This window comes from Lepisosteus oculatus, chromosome 3 (assembly GCF_040954835.1).
Source record: "Lepisosteus oculatus isolate fLepOcu1 chromosome 3, fLepOcu1.hap2, whole genome shotgun sequence".
Taxonomy (NCBI): Eukaryota; Metazoa; Chordata; class Actinopteri; order Semionotiformes; family Lepisosteidae; genus Lepisosteus; species Lepisosteus oculatus.
Genome location: NC_090698.1, coordinates 1,205,425 through 1,229,848, shown reverse-complemented (window position 1 = coordinate 1,229,848; position 24,424 = coordinate 1,205,425). Strand labels below are relative to the sequence as shown.

The window sequence follows — 24,424 nt, the reverse complement described above, 5'->3', positions numbered from 1 at the left end:
TCATGTCCACCATAATGAAATGCTTTGAAAGGCTGGTCATGAGGCACATTAACACAATGGTGCCTGAGGTCTTAGGGGCCCTGCAGTTTGCATACCTGTGTAACAGGTCCACTGACAATACTAGTTCCCTGGTTTGCACACTGCCCTGGCTCATTTGGATGATGACGACACGTCATAATGCTATTCATTGATTACAACTCTGCATTTAACACAGTAGTTCTTTCCAGACTAGTTAGGAAGCTTAATGACCTGGGCATCAACACCTCTCTCTGCAGCTGGATTCTGGATTTCCTGACTGGCCGACCACAGACTGTTAGGGATAATGGAGAACTTCCTTCCACGCTGACCATCAATATAGGTGACCCTCGGGACTGTGTGCTTAGTTTTCCTTGTTTACCCACAACTGTGTGGCCAGACAGCTCCAAGTCCATCTACAAATATACTGATGACACCACCATCATTGGCCGAATCACTGGTAATGATGAGACAGACCACAGGGATGAGGTCGGGAACCTGGTGGAGTGGTGCACTGACAATAATCTCTCCCTCAACGTCAGCAAAACCAAACTGCTGGTCATCGATTTCAGGGAGCAGGGTGGGACCACACCCCTATTCGCAGCAATGGTGGCTGCTGAGATGGTCAGCAGCTTCAAGTTCCTGGGTACCTTCATCGCTAATGATTTAACATGGTCCCAGCATGTACCTGGAGCTACACAGAAGGCACAACAGCGCCTTTACTCCCTCAGACAGCTGAAAAACTCTGGTCTACAACTGTCCTGACCACATTCTACAGGTGCGCTATTAAAAGTGTGCTCATACAGCATGTGGGGCTACAGTGTGGTTGGGCAGCAGCCCGCTGTCTGTCCCTCTCCTGTGGACAGTTTACAACCCGCTGCCTCAGGGAGGCTGGGAGCATCGCTGAGCACACCAGTCGTCCTGGATTCTCCCTGTTCTCCCCCTCCCTCTGGTCAGCGTTATAGGAGCAGAAAGGCCAGAACCTCCAGAGTCAGAGTTTCTTCCTGCATCACTGTCAGATTAGTGAACTCTACCCCTGCCACTGACTAAACTCATCTACATTACTACACCTATAGTATAGTACTACTCACACTGATGTTTTTTTCTCTTTTCACACTGCTTGTCTGATGTGTTTTTTAAAGTTGTTATTTAACTTCTTGTTGTTGCTGCTGCTGTTCTGTGTTCATGTTTGGGTCTTTTCTTAATGTCTTTGTATCGTAGCATACAAGCAAAGAAGCATTTCACTGCACTTGTGGCTATGACAAATAAACTGAACTGAACTGGACCAGTGGTCTCCCCTCCATCACCATTGTGTAGCCCCCAGCTGGATGATGCCTTTTCCCTCTTACCTATATCCCTGCCTCTGACCCCAGCTCTGAAAGCGGTCACACACCTATACGGAGGGAAAAATGCAGGCTGCAGTTGATTGTCTTAAATCTAAAAAGCTAACAAGTCAACAAAGGAAAGCATATCCGTCCATGCCTCCACGTAAACATACTGCCAATGTTGCTACCACGTAAGACACAACAAGAAAAATGTCTCTTCTATGTTTGTGCAACTGTGTGTGACATGACAACGCATTCTCTACATTGACCAAGTCGGGCCAGCCCGTCCTGGCGAGCGGCGCTTCCGGGAGCTCCGGGCCGCCATGTGACCGCGTCACGCGAGCGGAGAAAGCGCGTGCGATCTCGCGACGCGCGAGCTCCAGTCCAGCAGCGACAGAGGCAAGATGGCGGCGCAGGAGAGCCAGTCCACTCAGCAAGCCGCCCTCAGCAACGGCGAGGTAAAAAAACTGCCCTCAGAAAATACCCCCGTAGAAAAATCGCGAACAGTTGATCATGGAAACAGTCGGGCCAAAGCTTAAGGACGCTGTCTTTCCCTGCTTTGGGAGTATTCTCGGAGCTTATCTCGAGCAGACCTCTCTTTAGATGATGCGGTCTGGGGGAAATGAATATAAATGATAACTACATGAATTAATGATCTGTATAGTTTGATGAGCATTGTGGACGTGCTTTGCTTAGTTCCTTTAATTAAATCAACCGAGCATTAACAGTCGTGTTTTAAGCGTCAGCTCACCAGCTGTCTATAGGGAACAGAAACACTCGCTGTGGGTAGTCATTGAAAGATTAAGAAAGAAATGTACGACAGTGTTGCTTATAAATGGCGTTTTTCATCGTGACTGGGTCGGATGAGAGGCGATGACAAATAGTCGCCCTATTTTTTGTCTCAGCCGGCCTGACGGGTTAATTTTCACGAGCAGCAGGCTGGCTCGCGTTCGTTCTGACGCTGACATATTGACAGATCCACGCAAGCCCCCGACACGCAAAGGTTCAGATGGATCTCGCCCTTTGGCGTCCGTGTCGGGTCAGTGGAGCTGCGCTCCGGCCTGGCGGGGCTCCTGGCGGGGCTGCCGAGCCGGGCAGGGGGTGTCTGCGCAGCCGGGCTGCCCCCTGCTCGCACTGACTAATGGAAACGTGGCGCGTTGGACATCGTCTGAGCGTGGAAAGGTACACGCGAACAGTCTGGCCGCTAGAAACCTGCTTCTGTGACCGGCTTGGGGGCCCGAGATGGAAGGGCTTTAACGTGTTGTCGCACGGTGTGGCCGGCGAGAGGCCGGGCTGTGGTGTGGAGGACCGGGGGGAGGTGAGGGGTGCTGTTGACACACCGAGGGCGCATCGCTACTCCAGCGACCGGCAGCGGAATGACAGTGTCGGAAACACTGCGCGTCAGCCTGGCTGGTGTGGCCCGAGACAGCACGAGGTGTCTGGAGAGACGCTGCACGTCGTTCTGAAGCGCCCAGTACAGACCGCACTGAGCACTGTGTCCACCGACAGCCCGACTGTGACCCCTGCCGCTGCTTCAGCTCCTACTGGCTGCCCTGTACGATTGCCGGTGAGAATAGCATTGCTCTGCCCCCTAAGCTTTCAGCATGATCCACAATACTCCATCTGACAACATGCAGAACTGCTCTAATTAATTAAAATGTATGTGAGTGGACATTGCAGTGATTAAATTGCTCTGATTTGCTGCTGCCTTTGTGAGTCCTAGTTTAGGGTGCCATATAGGTTACCTCAATCATGAATAGACCTGAAGTCATCGTGCCTTTTAAATATGTCTCAGCCCAGTAGAGGGTGATGGGACATTGCTAAATTCAGTCACTGCCCCCAGCCCAGGGATGTACGTGATCGGTCTGCTAGTTTTCCAGTGTGCATACTGTGCCACTGCTGTGCTTCAGATGCAAACTTCAGCTCACTCCAGGCCTCTCTCACTGAACACCCCAGATTGTGGTCACTCCAGGCCTCTCTCACTGGACACCCCAGATTGTGGTCACTCCAGGCCTCTCACACAGGACGCCCCAGATTGTGGTCACTCCAGGCCTCTCGCACTGGACACCCCAGATTGTGGTCACTCCAGGCCTCTCTCACTGGACACCCCAGATTGTGGTCACTCCAGGCCTCTCTCACTGGACGCCCCAGATTGTGGTCACTCCAGGCCTCTCGCACTGGACGCCCCAGATTGTGGTCACTCCAGGCCTCTCGCACAGGACGCCCCAGATTGTGGTCACTCCAGGCCTCTCGCACTGGACGCCCCAGATTGTGGTCACTCCAGGCCTCTCGCACTGGACGCCCCAGATTGTGGTCACTCCAGGCCTCTCGCACTGGACGCCCCAGATTGTGGTCACTCCAGGCCTCTCTCACTGGACGCCCCAGATTGTGCTGAGTCCTCCTTTCCGGGGAACAGTGATCCCAAGGTCGGGGAGCGACCCACCCGAGTCTGTGCGCTGCGCTGGGGCTGAGACAGCAAGGGGAGGAGGGGTTCTGCTGGTCATCCTGGGACAGGCTCGGCTTTGTGAAGTGCTGCAGTTCCCTCTGTTTGAACCCATCTGTCCTTCTCTTGTAGGGTTACAGGTAGTGCTGTTGTCACAATGGCAAGATAAGTGTTAAGATCTGTTAAAAATTAACTCGTAATGTACTGATGTGAAATCTAGTTTTAATTATCAAGCCTGGGAAAGCTAAAGTTTCTGCATGGTAATAATTACCTTGTGCTGTCCAAATCTCAGCTTAATGTCTAATCTCTTTATTTGTACACAAAACACATGGTTTACCAATTGGGGGAGAGCTACTGCTGTCTCATTCATTTCATTTGTAGTGACTTGATCTGTGTTTTATCTATGTGTATATTTTTACAGATCTGAGGTCAGAGTTCTATCATATCATTCGTGTTTTCCTCACTGTTTCACTCTTGCACGCTTGTTGACACCCAGGTCACAAAGCCGTGTGGTGCCTTTGGCATGAGTCAGACACTTGTCATTCCAGTGACCTTGTGAGGAGAGGAGCAGGGAGACAGGTTGGAGCACTAACTGAAAATCAGGACTGCCATCTAGCTTAAGTGTGCTGCTGTGCTTTAGAAAGCAGGAGGTTTTTGTCAGAAGTGCTACTAAAATGCTAAGCAGGAAGATCACTAACTCTGAAGTGAGTGGTGCTCTTTATCCAAACACAGTGAGCAAGGATAGAGTCCGGCTGCTGATTTCAGTGTGGACCTGTGACAGTAAGCTGGTGAATGTCTGTTGTGCAGTATTTATTGTTTAGTCTAAAACCCCGTTTTTATGACTCTGGTGCTTGATGTGTGACTGTATAAGCTCCCAGCAGCAGATTTTTATCCCACCTGTGATTCTGATATAAATATTCAGTTGATTTTGCTGTAGAGGTTTTAGGTTTGTAGCAAAAATCAGCTCAAAGGAAACTCCTGCTGGATAGCTCACAGTAGGAAGGGACAATCTAGTAAGCTGATCAATGAAGATACGGCTGATGCTTTTTAAGAGAAGACCCAGGAATGTTCATGCTCAACCGGACGCTTTACTGCCGATTCCTCTCCAGATGGCTCAAGCCAGCTGTGCCCTTTGTTGTGTTCCAGGGACAGAACGATCTGTAACTTGGTAATTGCACAAGACATATTCTTCTTTTTTACAAGCTGTTCGGTTTTTGGTGTAAACATTCTCTAAAGTTGAAATGACATTTCAGCAGCTTGGAGACAAAGGCATACAAGCCACAAGAGGCTTTACATCATCGGAGAAACAGTAGCCAGATTATCTTCCTAAAGGGCTTGACTAGCCTAATGCAGGTGTTTAATGTTTGGGGCTGCAGCAGCCTGGTAGGTGTGGCTCAGCATACAGAGTGCATAAGCTTTGAAACCTGACTGTCATGTACCTGCTAGTAGGGAAATGCAAGCAAGGTAACTCATGACTCTTAGCTTTGGGAGAGTAATAGTGAGATTAATGTAGCCTTTATTACTTAGGTTACAAATGAGAGGAGGGCTTGTGGCCCATCTTTCTCATTTAGTTATTACTGACATCAACAACATGCCTGGGTGGTTAGTTTTAGACCCCCCAGAAGCCCTTCTATAAAAGTGTGCCTGGTTTCTGCCGTTTGAAATAGTTTCCACCTATTGGGTCTGCTGGTTGATGTTTCGTTCCCTGAGGGGCCTGAACACGCTTTCTGTCTGTGCAGGTGAGCAGCAATGGGGCTGCAGGAGGGGACCAGACAGTCCAGACGGCACAGAACCCACAGCAGCAGCAGCAGCCGCCGCCACAGCCGCCTCCCAACGCCTGGCAGGTCATCAAGGGAGTCCTGTTCAGGTGTGTGCCGTCTCCCCTGCACTGGGCCGACATGACTAGAGGCCACAGGGTCGATGTTGTGCGGCTGGGTCTCCGGAGTGCATTGGGTGTTCTTGCTAAGGGCCTGTCAATATGCAAAGCCATCCTCTAGAAGGAAGTTGAAGTAATTCAGGTGGGGAGCTGTGTCAGCAGGCGTAGGCTGCAAAGGAACAAGCAATAGGTTTATTCCATGCTGAAAAGAGAAGAAAGAAAACACATTTCGGCTGTGGAGCCTTCTTCAGGTCTACGCATCGGGTGCTCCACAGCCGAAACATTGTTTTCTTTCTTCTCTTTTCAGCGTGGAATAGACCTATTTATTACTTGTTCATTGACATATTGGACAGTGTGACGTGTACAGCTGACTAGATTACAAGCAAATTACTTCATCAGTGATGATCGGAGAGAAAACTACAGCATCCAGAATGCAGCAGTTTAGGGCCCTAAAATGTTTCGGATTAGAGAGTTTTCCCCAGTGTCTGCTGAAAAACTACGAAGTTAAGTGTATCGAGCACAAGCAGTGCAGGAGTTCTGAGAAATAAATGATAGCAGTGAGAAACAGACAGAAACGTGGCGGGGTATGAAGACGAAAGGTGAAGGAACAAATAATGCTTTTAGTGTCTCTTATTCATGATAACCCAACTCCAGCCTAGGATATGAATCCACACCTGAAGGGTTAGATGCTGGTTAGACTATAAAAGTGGGTCTTAGCAGCCCTACAGGGCCAGTTGTGAGATCCTGTGCTGACACAACCCTTGTGCATTGGAAGAAATGTGCTCCAGTACTCTACAGCAGCCAGACTGTCATGTGTTTTTTGTAAACCACCAGACTGCTCAGAGTGAAAGGTTATAGATCTCAGTGCTGCTTTTGACACTGGTGACCATGGCGCCTTCCTTTCTCGCCTTGAAACTGGTTGGAGTTTCTGACACTGCTCTCAAATGGTTCAAATCTTACCTCACTGATCGCTGTCACTTTGTCTCTCTTAATGGGTACAGGTCTGAAATCGGTCTTTTTAAGTCTGGTGTTCCTCAGGGCTCAAAACTGGGCCCCTTGCTTTTCAACATTTACATGATGTGGCTGTCTCTATTCTATCTAATTGCATCTCCAACATCAAAACTTGGATGACTCAAAATGTTCTTAATCTAAACTGTGACAAGACTGAAGTCATGCTTATTGGCACCCCCCATCTACTTTGTAAAGCCAATCCTGTAACCCTATCTGTAGATGGTTCTGTACTTGAACTTCAGTTTAAATTGAAAAACCTTAGGTTATATTTGATTCTGGCTTGACATTCGACCCACGTGCAGCATATTGTCAAAAATATTTTTTCACCTCAGAAATATCGTTAGGCTACGCCCTATGTTATCACTAACTGTGGCTGAAAAGCTGATGAACACATTTGTGTTCTCCCGAATTGACTACTGTAGTGCTCTACTCGCTGGGGTATCTAAATCTACTTTGAACAAACTGCAGTATGTCCAAAATTCGACAGCCAGGATCCTGACCAGGTCTAGTGCAAATGATCACATTACTCCTATCCTGGAGTCCTTTCAGTGGCTTCCTGTCAAATTCTGTGTGGACTTTAAAATCCTCACGCTCACCTATAAGGCTCTGCATGGCTTGGCACCTCAGTACCTGTGTGAACTATTATCGCCCTACTCCCCACCTCACAACCTTCGCTCTGCTAATTCTGGTCTCCTATCTGGTCCCCAAGCCTGTCTACACTCTAGGAGTGACAGGGCCTTCTCCTGCTGCGCCCCAAAGCTCTGAAACTCTCTCCCCAAAGATATCCGAGAGTCACCTTCTCTAAACTCCATCAAATCCATGCTTAAAACCTTCTTCTTTAGAAGAGCCTTAACTGGTTCCATTATTTAGCCCTTTACTCCTACTATGCCTAGTATCACCATCCACGGTCTCCTCTGTGTATTGTAATTGTGTTTTACCTTGTGTATTCTTCTTATTTATTGCTGTTGTCATTTGGTAACATGCTTTAAAGGTGCTATATAAAATAAAGTTTATTATTATTATAGAATATGTTCTGATATTCATGGATGTGATCCCATTTAAAATGACATAAAGTGCCTTCTATGTACATAAATCTCAGGGTGTATTAATCATTCGCGCCCTACACACGAGCACCTGATGACCTGCTTGCTGCTGGAGAGGCCTGGCAGTGGCTGGTCTGGCGTGTCCCCAGGTCAGAGCCAGCCACCTCACCCCCAGCCATACCCATGCAGGAGGGAAAACTAGCAGGGCACCTTCTTTAAGCTCTGGATTCTTCCTTCATTTCGGCAAAGAACTTACAGAGGCGAATTATGTGCGGAAAGGTCTTCATCCACCGGAAAGGGCCCTGTTGATTTGGACATCCGTACATGCAGATGCTATCAGTGAGTGCACGTTCGAACTGGCCAAGACCAGAGCTGTGGACGGGCAGCAGACCTGGAAGGAGCTCTGTAGAAAGGGCTGTTGCGAGAGTGCATGTGAGCATCATGCTGCTCTATTCCATTCAGAATAGCCATTTGCACTGTGGTGGACATTATTCCCTTGGGAATGGACAGGAATAAAGGGAGTGTGCCACAGATTTCAAACAGAAAACAATCCGGAGTCATGCAGATTAAGCCCGGTAAGTTGTTTTCCAGCAGGAAAGCAAACTGAAAACCTGACATTTCTGAAATTAAAATGTCAATCAAAATACAACCAAAGGCTTAAAGGGTTTTGAAATTTTATTTCACACATTTTCGACTTGAGCATCACACAGTTAGTAGGGCACCCGAAAAGTGTGCAGATATAAGACTTTTAATTCTGAAACTCTCCTACTTGGATAGATGTCTATTAAATATGCGAGCAGTGAAGCACCTGTGTGTTGCAGGGGTGTTTGTTTATTTTTGGAAACTGTAATTGGTGTCAGTGGACTCCATCATTACAGGTAATTGAAGGGATAATTGCAGGTGTTGTAACATGGTGGTATTTATAGAGCTGCTCTGCCTGAGCCCTACAGAGGTTTGACAGACGTCCCCAGACAGAATGTTTTGAGAAAATGGTGAAATCTCACATGGAGTGTTGCTGCACCAGATCTAGAGCTGCTATAGATGATTAAACAGTTACCAGTGTTTGTCTCTGCTTGTACCACTCGTAAGCTGTAAAGAATGAAGATCGTGCTGTTCATTTCAGATTGTTCCATAATTATTAGATTTTTTACAAGCATTGGTAATACATGCATAGAGAAGTTGCAGTGATTATTTTGTTCCTCATAACTACGCCCTGGTGATCAGATAATACTTATCATTTCTCAGGGCACGATTGATATTTTTTGCATATCACATCGACCCATTTCCTTTTCCTGTACAATTTCGTAACGGTTTCGAATTTTTCAAAAAACACTCACAGGTCTTTTAAAAAGTTTGAATAATGATTTTTTGCCGCACAGTAGTGTACCATGTGTCTCTGCTTATACCTTAAAAAGTCTAGCGAACCTTGTGGGCTTCTGATTTCTGAAGTGCTTTATTAATATTGCTTGTTAGCTGTGCACTGTTTGCGCCATTGTGTGCTGAAAGAGGCCGCAATTTGTCCAGTTACACTGACCAGGTCTGGTCGGGAGGGCCGCAGTCCAGTCCACACGCTGACCAGGTCTGGTCGGGAGGGCTGCAGTCCAGTCCACACGCTGACCAGGTCTGGTCGGGAGGGCCAAGAGTCCAGTCCACACGCTGACCAGGTCTGGTCAGGAGGGCCAAGAGTCCAGTCCACACGCTGACCAGGTCTGGTCGGGAGGGCCGCAGTCCAGTCCTCACGCTGACCAGGTCTGGACAGGAGAGCCGCAGCCTAGTCCACACGCTGACCAGGTCTGGACAGGAGAGCCACAGTCCAGTCTTCACGCTGACCAGTGTTTGGAGCCCCAAGGCGCCGAGTGAGGCTCCCTGTGAAAAAACACTTGTTTTTTTTCCCCACAGTGCCGTCAGGAGTCGTTGTCTCTTAACTTTCCCGTTGTTTCCTATAGGATTTTCATCATCTGGGCGATCAGCAGCTGGTTTCGCCGAGGGCCCTCCACGCCGGACCAGAGCTCTCCGCCGGGAGCCCCGAGGGTGCCCAGCAGGAACCTCTTCCCCAAGGACACGCTCATGGTACGGCCCCCCGTCCCTGGTGACGAACCAGCTGTCTCGTGCGCTTGGACAGTGCACACGGCATACAGTCTGCATGACCCCTGCGTGACCTTGGCACAGTGCAAAATCTGGGGTGTCCAGGATTATCGCCTCAGTTCAAACATGTTTGCGCTGCCTGTCTGCGGCATTCTGATTTCATGGAATTTTTCACCTTTATAGTGACACTTTAAAAGTTTCCTTATGGTGCAGAGGATCAGAACTGAATTAAATCCCTGTGATTTAAGGCAGGTTTCTGTTTTTGGACACCTCTGAGACTGATGAAATGTAAGTGCTAGGATTGCATGGGCCTTTCTTTCAAGGTGTATCTCCAAGATATTTCATTAGCAGATATGCACATCTTTTCTGGGCTAGGGCTGACAATTCATAACTGCATTTTTTTTATGTTTTAGTCGGCACAGAAGTCACACAGTATCAAAGACCAAAAGGGAAAGGAAAGCCCTGAGAGGATCTGTGTTTCAGGCTCCAGCATGTAGTGGCTTCCCTGTGATGTCCAGTCCAACAGGCCTTTACTGCTGTGCTCATTGTAGATGTCTGATCCCCCTGACTTAATTAAAGTCAGGGGGATCAGACACAATTAAATGTGAATCGCCTGAATAAAACAACTGTTTATAATAAAATGTCATCCATGTTTCGTTTCAGATGAAAAAAGCAGCTTTAGAGGAACAGGACCCTCCTTAAGTAAGGAAAGAGTCAAGGTCCCTTAAGCTGCTGAATTAATTAGTGGGACACTGTGAGCAGCTGTGACCAGGGCGAGGGTCAGTAGGAGCACTGTTTGCTGCTGCAGGTGTCTTTCCTTAAGGAGGGTCCTGTTCCTTTAAAGCTGTTTTCTCTTTTGTAATGAAACATGGATGACAATTTCTTAAAAACAGTTGCATTTATTTTATTCAGGCGATCTGTGACAGGGCAGTGGCTCTGTGGCTCAGGATCTGCGCCTGTGGCTGGAAGGTTGCCGGGTTCAAATCCTGCAGCCAGCAGAGGAGTCCTACTCTGTTGGGTCCCTGAGCAAGGCCCTTAACCCCAACTGCTCCAGGGGCATCCTATGAATGGCTGACTCTGCACTCTGACCCCCAGCTTCTCTCCCTGTCTGTGTGTCTCATGGAGAGCAAGCTGGGGTATGTGAAAAGACAATTTCCTAATGCAAGAAATTGTATAGGGCCAATAAAGTGATCTTAGCTTGCTCCTCAGTTGCAGTAATACAGGCAGTGTGGCGTAAGTTAAAATTCAGGTGGGGAGCTGCGTCAGCATGCGTAGGCTGCAAAGGAACAAGTAACAGGTTTATTCCATGCTGAAAAAAAGAAGAAAGAAAACACATTTCGGCTGTGGAGCCTTCTTCAGGTGTGAGCAACCTGACGCTTCTTCAGTCCTCACACCTGAAGAAAGCTCCACGGCCAAAACTTTTTCTTTCTTCTTTTTTTCAGCATGGAATAAATCTATTACTTGTAAATTAAAGTTGCCTTTCAGCTGTTTAGTTTGAGAAGGATTAAGGCCTCATGTGTTTCCCGCGTGGTTTCCAGGATCTCCACGTGTATATCTCGGAGGATGAGCACTTCTCCGACTTCAACAGCACGGAGGCCCTGTACTGGAGCCAGAGAGACCTGGTGTATGGGGACTGGACCAGTGGGGAGGTCGGGGACGGCTGCTACGAACACTACCAGGAGCTGGAGGTGCCCGAGGTGGGTGGAGCTGCTCTGTCCTGCAGTAGCTGGGATAGGGGGGTTATCTGTTTCAGGGCTCACCTAGGACACGCTTGAAGAATAATAGTGAAACTGCAGCCTGGAGGACCCGTCTTGGAAAGGAGTCCTCAGCCTCGTAAGCTGCTAGTAGGCAGATCCCATTTTTCCTGTTTCATCTTGCTTGAAACGGGAGCACATGCAGAAACCTTTAGTCTAGTATTACGATGCATATTTTCAAGCCAGACGTCTCTGCCCTGCTGTGCAGTGTTGTTTTGAAGGAGTGCACTGAGGAGGCTTCAGGGATTTTCTGTGTCTGAAAATTGAAATGAGAGCCGGAAAATAAATCCAGGCATGGCAGAGATTCAGGGGGAGATCGGAGGCTAGGAACTTCTACACATCTCGTGAACCCATCAACACGGGGCATGTGCCAGCAGTCCCCAGCTGTATCCAGTTTAGAAAATAAAGATCTCGGGGTGAGAAAAGCGTTGCGGCCCCTGAGGATCGTACTCTGGGTGACAAACCTTTAAGTCTGTGTTCAGGGCCGTGACGTGCCTGTGACTGACCAGCGTGTGACTTGTTTTGTGTCGTTTCTGCAGAAGGTGAAGCAGAATGGATCCCTGTACATCCACGTTTATTTCACCAAGAGCGGGTTCCATCCGGACCCCAAGCGCAAGGGCCAGTACCGCCGCCTGGCCACAGTCCACGTGTCGCGGAGTAAGAGTCCCGCGCTGAGCGGGGGGCGGGGGCCACGTGCACGTGCCACACACGCACCACACACGCCTGTGAAGGCATGACCAGCACTTCTCCAGCCGGAGGAGATTGAGTGCTGTTTCAAGAGACTTTCCACCTTTTGTCTATAGAAAGAAAATATATGTAATAATCACAGTAATAATAATTGCTTACACTTATATAGCGCTTTTCTGGACACTCCACACAGAGCGCTTTACAGGTAACGGGGATCCCCTCCACCCCCGCCATAGTGTGCCAGTATATGGTTCCCGTCACTATACTGGGGCATTGGGACCCACACAGACAGCAGGAAGAGTACTCCCCGCTGGTCTCACTAACACCTCTTCCAGCAGCAGCCTTAGTTTTTCCCAGGAGTCTCCCCTCCAGGTACTGACCAGGCTCACACTGCTGGGCTTCAGTGGGCTGCCGGCTGGGAGCTGCAGGGTGATATGGCTGCTGACATAAATATATACATATGGAGACACATTAGAAAAAATGTTTGCACACCCTTAAAATTAAATTTCATATTCATCAAGCACATGATTCCAATAATGAGTAGAATTAAAAAGGCACAATAAATGAAAAGTGCTCATGCTTAAAGACTTATACTTTTTTATCTTGAAGGTTTTTATCTGGGTTTTGTTCCAGCTGAACGTTAATTAAACCATTAATTGGACGTGTAATTCGTGTTGTAAATTGTAAGTTATTTCTCCAAAATAGTGCTTAACTCAAAAGTGTCTGAAAAGCATTAAATTAATTCATTCAGTTCATTAAGTTTATTAAATGTCAGTCAGTCAGGTTTTGCTCACACTATACAAAATAAGGTACTTTTGTACACTTTTACAGAAACAGAAGACAAAGTAATCATGTATATTTTTTTCTCAGTGCTAAACAAGTACAAACGCAGAAGGTTTCTAAAGACGAAGAACCTGTTAACTGGAGAGACGGAGGCAGACCCAGAGATGATTAAGGTATAAATGCCCAAATACTAAATGACACTTCCAATACTGTTATATTGCCTTAGTGAATTTTGTAACTGCATGAATGTCAAACTAACTTGTAAACGACAGTCTTTTGTCTTCATGATTAAAATGACAACCTTTGTTGTTTCGGGTGAAGGTGGTCTTATTTGCATTGAGCTTATTATTGATCAGCTATGATTATAAATGATTAGTAAATCATGAATACATGTTTTTGTACATTAAGCTTTGTTCCTACCTTATGCAGTTCAGTAAGCTCAAAGCAATATGTGAGCCAAATGTATCTCCTGCTCCCCTCAAACCATGCAAACCTGCTTTCTATTCTAGTCTCACTGTTGGATTTTTGTGCCTCTCTGACAGGCTCTGAAAGCTGCAGTGGAGGCTTGTTTTTTGCATACATACAGACTTTTAATGTCATGTAAACTCTAGATTGTTTTCTTGCTCCTTGCAGCGGGCAGAGGACTTCGGCCCTGTGGAGGTGATCTCACACTGGCACCCCAACCTAACCATCAACATGGTTGACGATCACACAGCCTGGGTGAAGGGGGCAGTCCCACCGCCCCTGGATCAGTGTGAGTGACCCTGCTGCTGTGTGTTTCAGCCGGCCATACTCTGCTGCAGCCCAAGAAGAGCTCTTAGTGAGAAAAGGCCACCAGGCTTCAGCCAGCTACATCTTTTGGGGGCAGAGCAGTGGCTCTGTGGCTCAGGATCTGCGCCTGTGGCTGGAAGGTTGCCGGTTCAAATCCTGTGGCCAGCAGAGGAATCCTACTGCGTTGGGCCCCTGAGCAAGGCTCTTAACCCCAACTGCTCCAGGGGTGCTGTACAATGGCTGACCCTGCGCTCTGACCCCAAGCTTCTCTCCCCGTCTGTGTGTCTCATGGAGAGCAAGCTGGGGTCTGCGAAATGACAAATTCCTAATGCAAGAAATTGTATATGGCCAATAAAGTGATCTCATCTTTTGTTTCTCAGAGACAGGTCAGCGCAGTCTGCTCTTTTCAAGCTGTTGGAAAGATAACGTGAATCCCTCTAATCTCTGCTGCCCTTTTAAGTGTTCACCAACACAGAGATGGTTGAATAACGGGTGAAATACACGTGCTTTTGGTAGCATCCTTATAAAGCAAAAAGCCCTGGGTCCTGTTATATGAATACGAACTGCTCAGCTGTGGCTCATTCTACTCATGCTCCCTCTCTGTAGATGTGAAGTTCGACGCCGTGAGCGGGGACTACTACCCCATTGTGTATTTCAATGACTACTGGAACCTGCAGAAGGATTACTTCCCTGTTAATGAGTCCCTGGACCTCCTGCCTCTGCGCCTGTCCTACTGCCCTCTGTCGCTGTGGCGCTGGCAGCTCTACGCTGCACAGAACACCAAGTCCCCCTGGAACTTCCTGGGAGAGGACATGTATGAGCAGTCGGATGAAGACCAGGACTCTGTGAAGGTCAGAATGGGGCAGAACTACTGCTGAAGTCCAGAGTGGGCTCATAGAGTGACCAACACAGGCCAGCACAGTATGACTTCCCCAAGACTGCTGATCTTTAGCAGCAGCATGGTTAGTGAGTGAGTGAGGCCTCAGGCCTCAGTGTGGCAGGATCTTATCAGTGATAGCAGGATCCTCAGTGATAGCAGGATCTTATCAAGATCTTTCAAAAAGTAGCTCTACAAATTTAGTGTAAGGAGTATTGCACATTTTCACCACAAAGGATGTTTTAAGAACTACTGATCTCAGTGCTGGTTGCCATGACTGTTGCCAGTAGATTTAATAGGACTTACCGACAGAGGTAGTAGATAAACTATGCATTTCGGAAGCAACATTACAAGTGTTGATCTAGTTTAACAGTAGTTTGTGTTAAGGCTGATTATTTGAATAAAAAGAATGTGAGAGATCTTGGAGCCATTGGGCACTGTTTGCATGAGAGATCCGTAGAATATTTTCTCCCTGCAGGCTAATAATGACTCCAGCGTGGTAGTAGTCAGTCATTAACAGTACCGTGGAACTGCAGGTCACTGGTCAGTGCTGAGCCCACTTCTCTCCATGTTGCAGGTGGCCCTGCTGGAGACCAACCCTTATCTCCTGGGGTTGACCATCGTGGTGTCCATTGTACACAGCATCTTCGAGTTCCTGGCCTTCAAGAACGGTAAACGGGCTGTTCTGATCATGCTAGTCCGCTGGCATTAAGTGGTAGTCATACCAGAATAACGAGCTTTTACAGTGAGGAGTGCTTCATTAAGAGGAACGTTAATGTAGTAGTAACTGGTTACAAATGAGATGAAGAGCATTTAGCCTGTTAGAACCTGCTGGTTTGGGTCATAACATTGTATTGATCCGGGACGTCATGAGTACATTTTCTGAAGTTACTTTCCAAACACCCACACAAAAGGAGTGTATGGAAGTGGGCGGGAGACACCTGCTCCTGGCAGACGTGCTAGCGATGGTCTGTGCTGAGCAGGCTGGTGTCGGGTCTGTGCCGAAGGTGCCTTCTCCCCCCCCAGATATTCAGTTCTGGAACAGCCGGCAGTCTCTGGAGGGGCTCTCCGTGCGCTCCGTCTTCTTCGGGGTGTTCCAGTCCCTTGTAGTGCTGCTCTACATCCTGGATAACGAAACCAACTTCGTGGTGCAGGTCAGCGTGTTCATTGGGCTGCTCATCGACTTCTGGAAGATCACCAAAGTCATGGACGTCAGGGTGAGCTGGCAGGGGAGTCGGGGGCTGGGGAGCGGGGTTGGACTTTAACTCCTTTATTCTTTCTGTTGAATTTTCTCTCTCTGAAGGGAGATGGCAATTGTGATTAAATACATAAAGCTGCATTTTTAAATTAATGTTTCTTTAAAGCTATGCCTACTTAAGGTCATCTGAGTATGGCTTGTTTTTGGATTTCAGCTTAAATGAACTTTATTAGACAAATTCGGAAGAAGTGTTGCACTAAAAGCTCCTCTTGCTATTAAGTTTTAAGGAGCATCAGAGAAATTCTCAAATTTCACTCTGGTCTTGAATTGAGTCTCAGTTTCCCAGAGATGTGGTTTGGTGACAGCTTGTTTATTTGTAGTAGAGAATTGCTGTAATGTTTGTCCATCCTCTTCCTTCAGCTGGACAGAGAAAACCGAGTGGCAGGAGTGTTCCCACGCTTAACATTCAAAGACAAGTCCACATATGTGCAGTCCTCCACCAAAATCTATGACGATGTGAGTAAGGACTCCTTCTCAGCATAATCTTGTCTGCTCAGTAGTGCCATGTGATTTTATATTGCTATTACATTGTTGCTATTGTAATACTAGAAACATGATTTTCCTTATAATGCAGTATGGGGATGTGTTTCAAGGACAGCACTGTTGGTACCTTGAAACAATGAAGGGATATTATAAAGCACTTCATGACAGGCACATTCTGCACAGTATAATGCTGTTGCAGACATTGTGGCGACGATGTAACTGGCTCTGTTTTGTGTTTTCTCCTGTGTGTGTTTTTAGATGGCGTTTCGGTATCTGTCCTGGCTCCTCTTCCCATTACTGGGCTGCTATGCTATTTATAGCTTGTTATACGTAGAGCACAAAGGATGGTATTCTTGGGTTCTAAGCATGCTCTATGGCTTTTTGTTAACCTTTGGTAAGTACCTTCATTAATCTGCTGTCTGAAACCATGAGTGAGGCCTCCTAGTGCGCTAGATGTTTACAGTACTGAAATCTACAGGTCTTTAATGGAATGGGGATATATCCCATAATGCACACTTTCCACAACGCTTTTCCAATGTGTGGTACTCGTGTTTATGGATTTCACAAATTGATAGTTTCAACTTTAAATATGAACAGAAAACATAGTCATGGTTGTTTTCTTTTTTTATACTCTTAAGAAATAGTCAATACAAATGTATGTGACATATTTTACTGGCTGTCGTGGAAATATTAAGTGGCGCTTTAGAATTCTTTAGCCTTTCTGCTTGAGCCTTTGTTGCGGGTGGGTCCGGGGCAGCTGCAGGGAGGGGCGCCCCCGAGGCTCGTGTGTTTACGGGGCGCTGGGAACAGGGAGCAGAAGGAAGAAGCAGGCCTGATCGTTCTCCCCCTCCTCCTGTCCCCAGGGTTCATCACAATGACTCCTCAGCTCTTCATTAACTACAAGCTGAAGTCAGTCGCTCACCTCCCATGGAGGATGCTCACCTACAAAGCTCTGAACACCTTCATCGACGACCTGTTCGCCTTTGTCATTAAGATGCCCATGATGTACAGAATAGGCTGCCTCAGAGACGGTAAGAATTGTGCTGCTGTGTGTATTCATAGTGTTTGTGTGCAGGAGCGAAAACCCCACGGCGTAAAAGAATCTGCCCAATAAGGTGACCAACGTAAGCCGGGAACCGAGAGTAGCCCGTGTGGCACATCTCCTTCGCTTGCTTGCTAGTAGCTGATGGCATCCAGCTTCGTCTGAAAGCCTCAACAGAGTGGCTGGGCAGCTTTTGTTAAAATCGTCACTTTGTTTCCCAGAACATAAATACCTTACTGACACGGAGGGCTCGATTCCGGAAAATGACATTTTCTGCCTTCTTATTAGGCATTACTGACTGAGAATATTCTGAGAAATACACAGGTATCCTTTAAAGAGACAGATGTCTGTGGTTCTCTGCTCGTGTCCTGGGAAGCCGACCTGTGATTCAGGAGGCGCGGGGCTCGAGCGGCGGTGCAGTCAGTCTGGAGCTGCAGCGCGCCGGGCGACCCTGCAGTGTGGGCTTGCGGCACCTGGGAGTGTACGCGTCTCTTCGCCTTTCTCACTGTGCCGTCCCCCTTCTGCAGATGTGGTGTTCTTCATCTACCTGTACCAGCGATGGATCTACCGCGTGGATCCCAACCGCGTGAACGAGTTTGGGACAAGTGGGGTGGATCACACGACGGGAAAGCCCGAGCAGGTGGCCGGGACGGAGGGCGTGGCCATCACAGACAAACCAGAGGGAGAGAAGAAGAACGATTAACTAACCTCATCTTTATAACGAGAGATTTAAGAATAATTAATGCAGAAATTAATGTTTCATTTGACGGGGCATCGGGGACAGGAGATAATGGACACTAAACAAATTGGTAAACTATCCTTTGGATATGACAGATAAAGTATATATAAACTTTTTCCAGATTTTTTTTATATTTTTTTGGAAGATTCAGTGAAGTATAACGTGACGTACTGTATTTGTTTTTTGATATGGGATGGGGGCAGGGTGGGGGGGGCAACACATATCTCCATATTTAAAACTACAGAGCCACTGCTGTCTGTTCCGTTGTGAATTCCATTCCATTGTGAGAGCGTCGGGTATGATCTACTGCTGACCAGGATGGCTGAGATTTCAGTGTCTGCCGAGTACAACCGTTTAGGAAGATTGTGTGTAAAACAGCCAGGGAGGGAGAGGAGGGGCACTGGTTTCTAAAATCCTTGATGTTTCAGAATTTTAACAAAAAGCCTTGTAGGTAAAAAAACATTCTAATACTTATTTGATTTTCAGTCACTGGATTTTTGTTGTATATGTATGTCCTAAACTGTACAGACTCTAGGCTTGTACCTTAATTACACTGATGTCAGTTGTTTAGCAGTAGCTGATGTGCAAAAAGTAATTCTGAGCAAGACTGATGTTTTTAATTATTTCAAGGTGACACCCATATCGCGTTGTGTTAGAAGGCCAGGCTCGTTTGTATAAACTCCACAACACTTCCTGGTGTTTGGCTGACTTCTTGTGCCATACATCACAACAGTGTTTGACTTGGCACATACTCTTTATAGAGTAATTTGAAATTTTTAATTATCTGTACAAGTCTAAAAAGTGATCATAAAATCAGTTTTTAAAAACCAATTACTATGAAATTTAATTGACGTCGTTAAAGACATGCCTACTACTGTATATCGCATTCAGTGAAATTAACATTTTAAATGGCACCAGATTTGGGTCCAAATTCACACCCCACTATGGAGAAGGGATGTCTGTTGGTACTAGACAGTCAAGGTCCTGCTGCTCAGCCTGGCTCAGTGAAACACTACTCCATCAGAGACCTCATTCTTGGGTCTTTATAGTTACAAGCCAATAAAATGAAAGAATCTGTATAAGTCCATTACTGGTGGGTATTGTGGCTGAGTTTTTATTAGGCTAAATCCTCTCTCTGGGGACTGTCAGTTTCTGGAGCCTGAGCTGCAGCTGGAGTTCAAGGTGTATGTGCTGGTGTCCTGTTCTCTTCCTGGTGGTGGAGGCTTCCAGAGAGGAACTGGGAAAAGTCCATCGCAGAGGGCGCGATGGTGAGCAGACGCTTCACTTGTACCAACTCACAAGCTCTCAAACGCTGCCTGGATTGGAGATATTGCGTCGTGCTGTGCAATGAAGCCTGGGAGGCCGTTTTAAAAGTTATATTGAATCCACAGCTATTTTAATCGTGAGAATATATCGATGCAGACATATTCCTTTGTCTCCCTGTGTTTGAGTTGAGCAAATCTACAGTTCCCGATTCAGATATTTGGAATATCATTGAATTCCTTTTAGGGAGGAAAAAAAACACGATCCTGACAACAACCGGTCAGCGGTTGTTTTTATAGTTTCGAGGTTTTTACAAAGACGTGAGCATTCAATAAAATTATTGCAGTGTCTGCCATTTCTGCTGTCTAAAACTCTGAACTGACAAAACCATTTCCCTGGCCACAGTGTGTCACACTCGGGTGCACGGCAGAGAGGTGGTGGCGGCGACCACAGTGCGTACATTTTAAATCAAGGGGTGCGAGGTAGGGGGAGCGTGTCTCTTCAGTCTTTCAGGAATATTACTGCCACTCATTTGTCAATGCACAACTCGGACAGAAAGCTTTATACAGGGCACTCCTGCTGCCGTTTAAGTCTCTTAAAATAGTTGCTGTAGAAAATGGTAAGAACAATAACTCAGTTCAATAGCTTTAGTGTCACGCACCAACAAAAGCGTCTGCGGGGTTTGTTTTAAAATGGCGAACCGCCCCACGGCGAGCCCAGCAAGCTGTAGTACACCTTCCTAGCCAGGAGAGGGCGGCAGTTCCCCGCTGATCGAGCTGCTCTTCCCAGCAGAGGGGGCGTCCCTGGTTCTCAGGGAGTAAACACAAATACCGGGAAGAGTTAAAAGCACCTCCTGCTGTATAATTGTTTTATTGTCCCCAAAGCACTTATAGCTGTCTTTCCACCAACACAGACCTCTTTGTGCAGTGACTTTAATTCTTAGCTCGAGAGACTCTTTAATCAGGCTGGCACTCGCAAAGGAAACGAAAAACTTCTGCAGTTTAAACGTTTAATCGTCTGATATTAACTAAATAAATTGAGCTGCCTTGCGCTTTCCAGCTGTGTTTTCAAATACATTTCGACATTCAAGAGTTTGCTGAACCCGCCAGTGTGGATTTTGAACAGTGAATGAGAGGAAGTATTAAAAAAACACAGTGCTGACCTCCCAGCTTCTGGTGAGTCTATTAAAATGGATCCAGCAGAGGCATGTAAGCAGTTAATATGTGGAAGATTAACAACATTACCTGCAAGTCCAGGTCATGTTAATGGAAGAGTTCTGCAATCTTGTGCAGATCAGCTGTGCGATATTTTTAGTTGGCTTTTTCAGATGTCCTTAAATCGACAAATCATCCCTTCTCTGTGGAAGAAATCCATCCTTATCCCTATTTCAAAACCTGCCAGGCCAACTATGCTCCACAGCTACAAGCCAGCTGCTCTTGCATCTCTCCCAGTGAAAGCCTGGAGAGAATCTAAAGCAATACATCACAAAGAACACACAGGACCTCACTGACGGCCTGCAGTCTGCACACAGAGAAAGGAGGGGAGCAGACAATGTAATACTCCCATTGTTAAATCTGGTCTGTCAGCATCTTGATCCAGCAAGGTCATTTGTAAGTATATTATTTGTTGACTTTTCCTCTGCTTTTAACACAATACAGCCACTGTTGCCTGCACCGAAACTCTGAGAATTTCAAGCGTAACATGAACTTGATAAGATGGGTCCTGAACTTTTTAACAAACAGGGCTCAACAGGTCAGATTTTGGAACTGATTATCTGACATGCGCTCTACTTTCCCCCTTACTGTACCTTTTGTACACTAATGATTCTAAAAGCAAACACACCAATAGACGTCTCATTAAATTTGCTAGCGACTCAGTCCTCGTCAGCTTACTAAGGGACCCAGAAAACCATCATGGACGCATTCTAAGTGACTTTGCTAAACGGTGTGATGAGTCCTCTTTGTAAAACAAAGGAGCTGGTCATCGATTTGAGGCGAAACGCAACACCTCTCCCACCGTGTGTATTTAATGGTCAGACTGTAGAAATTGTCAATGACTGCAGGTACAGGTCCCAACTCTAGAAAGAGGTGGCCTGCAGGATGAACTGGACTGGCGTTGTGTCAGCCTGTATGTAGATGCAGTGACCCCACCATGTCCACTGAGGAGCACTGGCAGAGATGCAGTTTGCTGCTGTAAAGTTATTAAAAAGACCAATCCACACAAGGAGGCCCTGTCCACTCTAATAGTGCGTTGTTCAGGACCCTAAGCAGACGGTAGAAGCTGTAGTACAAAAATGACTGGAGAAGGACAACAGGGGAAACACGGCAGACGGGGAGGACAGACGGGGGCGTGGCGGCTGTGATCCGGTGCTCAGGGGGGCGCAGGTGAACAAGTCCAGGACAGGACTTGCGCCTGGGCGCACTCCATAATCCCAAACCAGGAGATCCATCCAAGACAATACATGAATAAACACAGGGAAAGAGGACAAGGAACCAGGAACGTGGGAGTGAAAAGGAGGGTAACGAGGCCAGGCGCTCCGAGCTCCGGGCTTCCAGGCATCCGTCTTCCAGAGCAGAGTCGAGACCTCTGGAGAGGGCAGGGTTAAACAGGGGAAGGCGGAACAAGACACAGGTGCTGGAACCTAAACTAAAGGAAATACGAAAAGGTAGGAGTGCCCTCTAGAGGAGGGAGAGACGATCGTCCAGGACCTGGGACTGAACACCTCCCTCTGTGATTGGATCTTGGACTTCTTGACAGAACGTCCGCAGGTGGTGAGGCTGGGCACCAACATATCCTCTACCCTGACTCTAAACACTGGAGCCCCCCAAGGCTGTGTGCTTAGCCCTGTCCTCTACTCCTTATTTACCCATGACTGTGTCACCAGGCATCACTCAAACTCCATCATTTAGTCTGCGGATGATACAACAGTCATCGGCCTGATCTCAGATGGTGAAGAGTCTGCGTACAGGGAGGAGGTTGAAACCCTGGCAGCATGGTGCCAGCAGAACAACCTCTCTCTGAACATCAGTAAGACTAAGGAGATGATTGTGGACTATAGGAAACACCAGGAAGTAGATCACACACCTATCTATACCAATGGGACTGCAGCGGAGAGGGTCAGCAGTTTTAGGTTCCTGGGAGTTAACATCTCAGAGGACTTAACCTGGACCCACCACACCAACACTGTGGTCAAAACAGCACAAAACAGCAATAGGCAGCGCCTATTCTTTCTCTGCAGGCTAAAGAAGTTCGGCATGCCATCACTTATCCAGGCCAACTTCTACAGGTGCACTATTGAGAGCATCCCGACTGGCTGCATCACTGCCTGCTGTGGGAGCTGCTCCGCCTGGGATCGCAGAGCACTGCAGAGGGTGGTGAAGTCAGCGCAGCTCATTACCGGCTGTGAGCTACCAAACATCCAGGAGGTCTACTAAGCTAGATGTCTGAAGAAGGCCAGGTCCATTCTCAAGGACCGAAGTCTTCCCATCCACAAACTGTTTTCCCTCCTACCGTCCGGCAAACGGTACCGAAGAATTCAGTCCAAGTCCAACAGACTACAGAACAGCTTCTACCTCCAGAAGTAAGACTGCTAAATAGTCAACCTGTAGCTCCTTCAGCAAATCACCCGAACTGGCTACATGGACACACAGTTTTCACTGTATTCATCATACTGCACTACTTGGACATAATGTATTGCACACACCCTGGACACACTGCAGCTCTATTTATATTGAGCTCTGTCTGAGTTTATTTTATTCAATTTCTATTGCACTATTATGTATTATTATGTCACCTTATTTGTAGCTTTAATTTTGTGATTTTTATTCCCCCCAGTGAGCTCGTAGAAAAGACATTTCATTGCCAGCAACTACTGCTGCACGCTGTAGTCGTTCCAGCTGACCTGTGGATGCTGTTGGACCGCAGTGCTCCGGTTAAAGAGCTGCAGTCTCCTGAGCTAAGCATTTGGGGGATGATCCACATACTAATGTAATTTTACACAGGCCTACGCTGAACCATTCTTTCTCATTTAGGTTAATCTTTTTAGTGTCATCTGTTGTTTCCTTGGTGTTATCAGACCTGCTGTTTCTGTGCTCCTCCCTTGTTCCTCACTGTCAGTCACGTGAACTCGCCCTCAGAGCCCACAGGACTACAGTGCGGGACTCAGGGCTGACGGCCGACAGTATGCAGGGTGCAGCACGTATAGTAAATATACTACAGCAACTAGTATACCTGTAGAGCAGCAAAGGAACAAGTAATAGGTTTATTCCATGCTGAAAAAAAGAAGAAAGAGAACACAACGTTTCGGCCGTGGAGCCTTCTTCAGGTTTGAGCAACCTGACGCGGTTCATATCAGACTCTTTTCCCGTTACACTTGTTCCTCACTGAAACAGTATTTCAGTCTTGACAAACCAGGACGACGGTTAATACTTTGCGTTAGAAAGCAGGACTCTCTTGTATCATCTGTTATCTGTGAAACACTGTTCAAAAACATTTTCCCCAGCAATGTCCGATTTGTTATGTAACGTTTAACTTCTGGAGAGCGGCATGATACTTAGGGCAATACAAAGAAAATGCATTCGATTTCTAAACATCTGCGTGTCTTTACTAAAAGCAAGAATACAGTATTTCTAACCATATGATAATAGCGTTTTTCTTTATCATTTTGGTGTTTTCATGCTGTTCACGCAGTTACCACTGCCCGATAGTGACACAGCTCGTCAACAAGCCGTGAACTGAAGCCGTGAACAATCCGGGGAAACAGCCGACACACAGCAGCGCTGCTTTGGTGTGAAAGCAAACCACGAGCAAAACTTCACGATGTGTTTGTGAAAAACACTGATAATTCACTGCTGGCCTGCATGAACAGACAGACCGTGTTTCCAGGTGGTGTTGTGTCAGCGAGAAACCGGGGGTGCTTGGGTCCAGAGACACCGAGAGTCGAGCTCGTTGCTGGTTGTATTAAACCCTC

At 47.1% G+C, this 24,424-nt stretch overlaps 1 protein-coding gene across 1 annotated transcript; it reads left to right on the top strand.

The window, feature by feature from the left end:
* The first annotated feature begins 1,690 nt into the window (after positions 1-1,690).
* Positions 1,691-19,619, top strand: clptm1 (CLPTM1 regulator of GABA type A receptor forward trafficking). Its single transcript, XM_069187710.1, has 14 exons — positions 1,691-1,798; positions 5,523-5,650; positions 9,660-9,783; positions 11,337-11,495; positions 12,092-12,209; positions 13,110-13,195; positions 13,656-13,776; positions 14,400-14,644; positions 15,248-15,341; positions 15,697-15,887; positions 16,289-16,384; positions 16,670-16,805; positions 17,275-17,442; positions 17,981-19,619. Exons 1-14 carry the CDS (start codon positions 1,745-1,747, stop codon positions 18,154-18,156), a joined length of 1,896 nt encoding a protein of 631 aa, XP_069043811.1. The 5' UTR covers positions 1,691-1,744; the 3' UTR covers positions 18,157-19,619.
* Positions 19,620-24,424: the final 4,805 nt, after the last annotated feature.

Bases quoted from the DNA above. Each gene is read 5' to 3' on its own strand.
- clptm1 (XM_069187710.1), top strand. From the start codon at position 1,745: ATGGCGGCGCAGGAGAGCCAGTCCACTCAGCAAGCCGCCCTCAGCAAC. The intron at 13,196-13,655 runs GTATAAATGCCC...TGCTCCTTGCAG, and splicing joins CAGACCCAGAGATGATTAAG to CGGGCAGAGGACTTCGGCCC. The intron at 14,645-15,247 runs GTCAGAATGGGG...TCCATGTTGCAG, and splicing joins AAGACCAGGACTCTGTGAAG to GTGGCCCTGCTGGAGACCAA.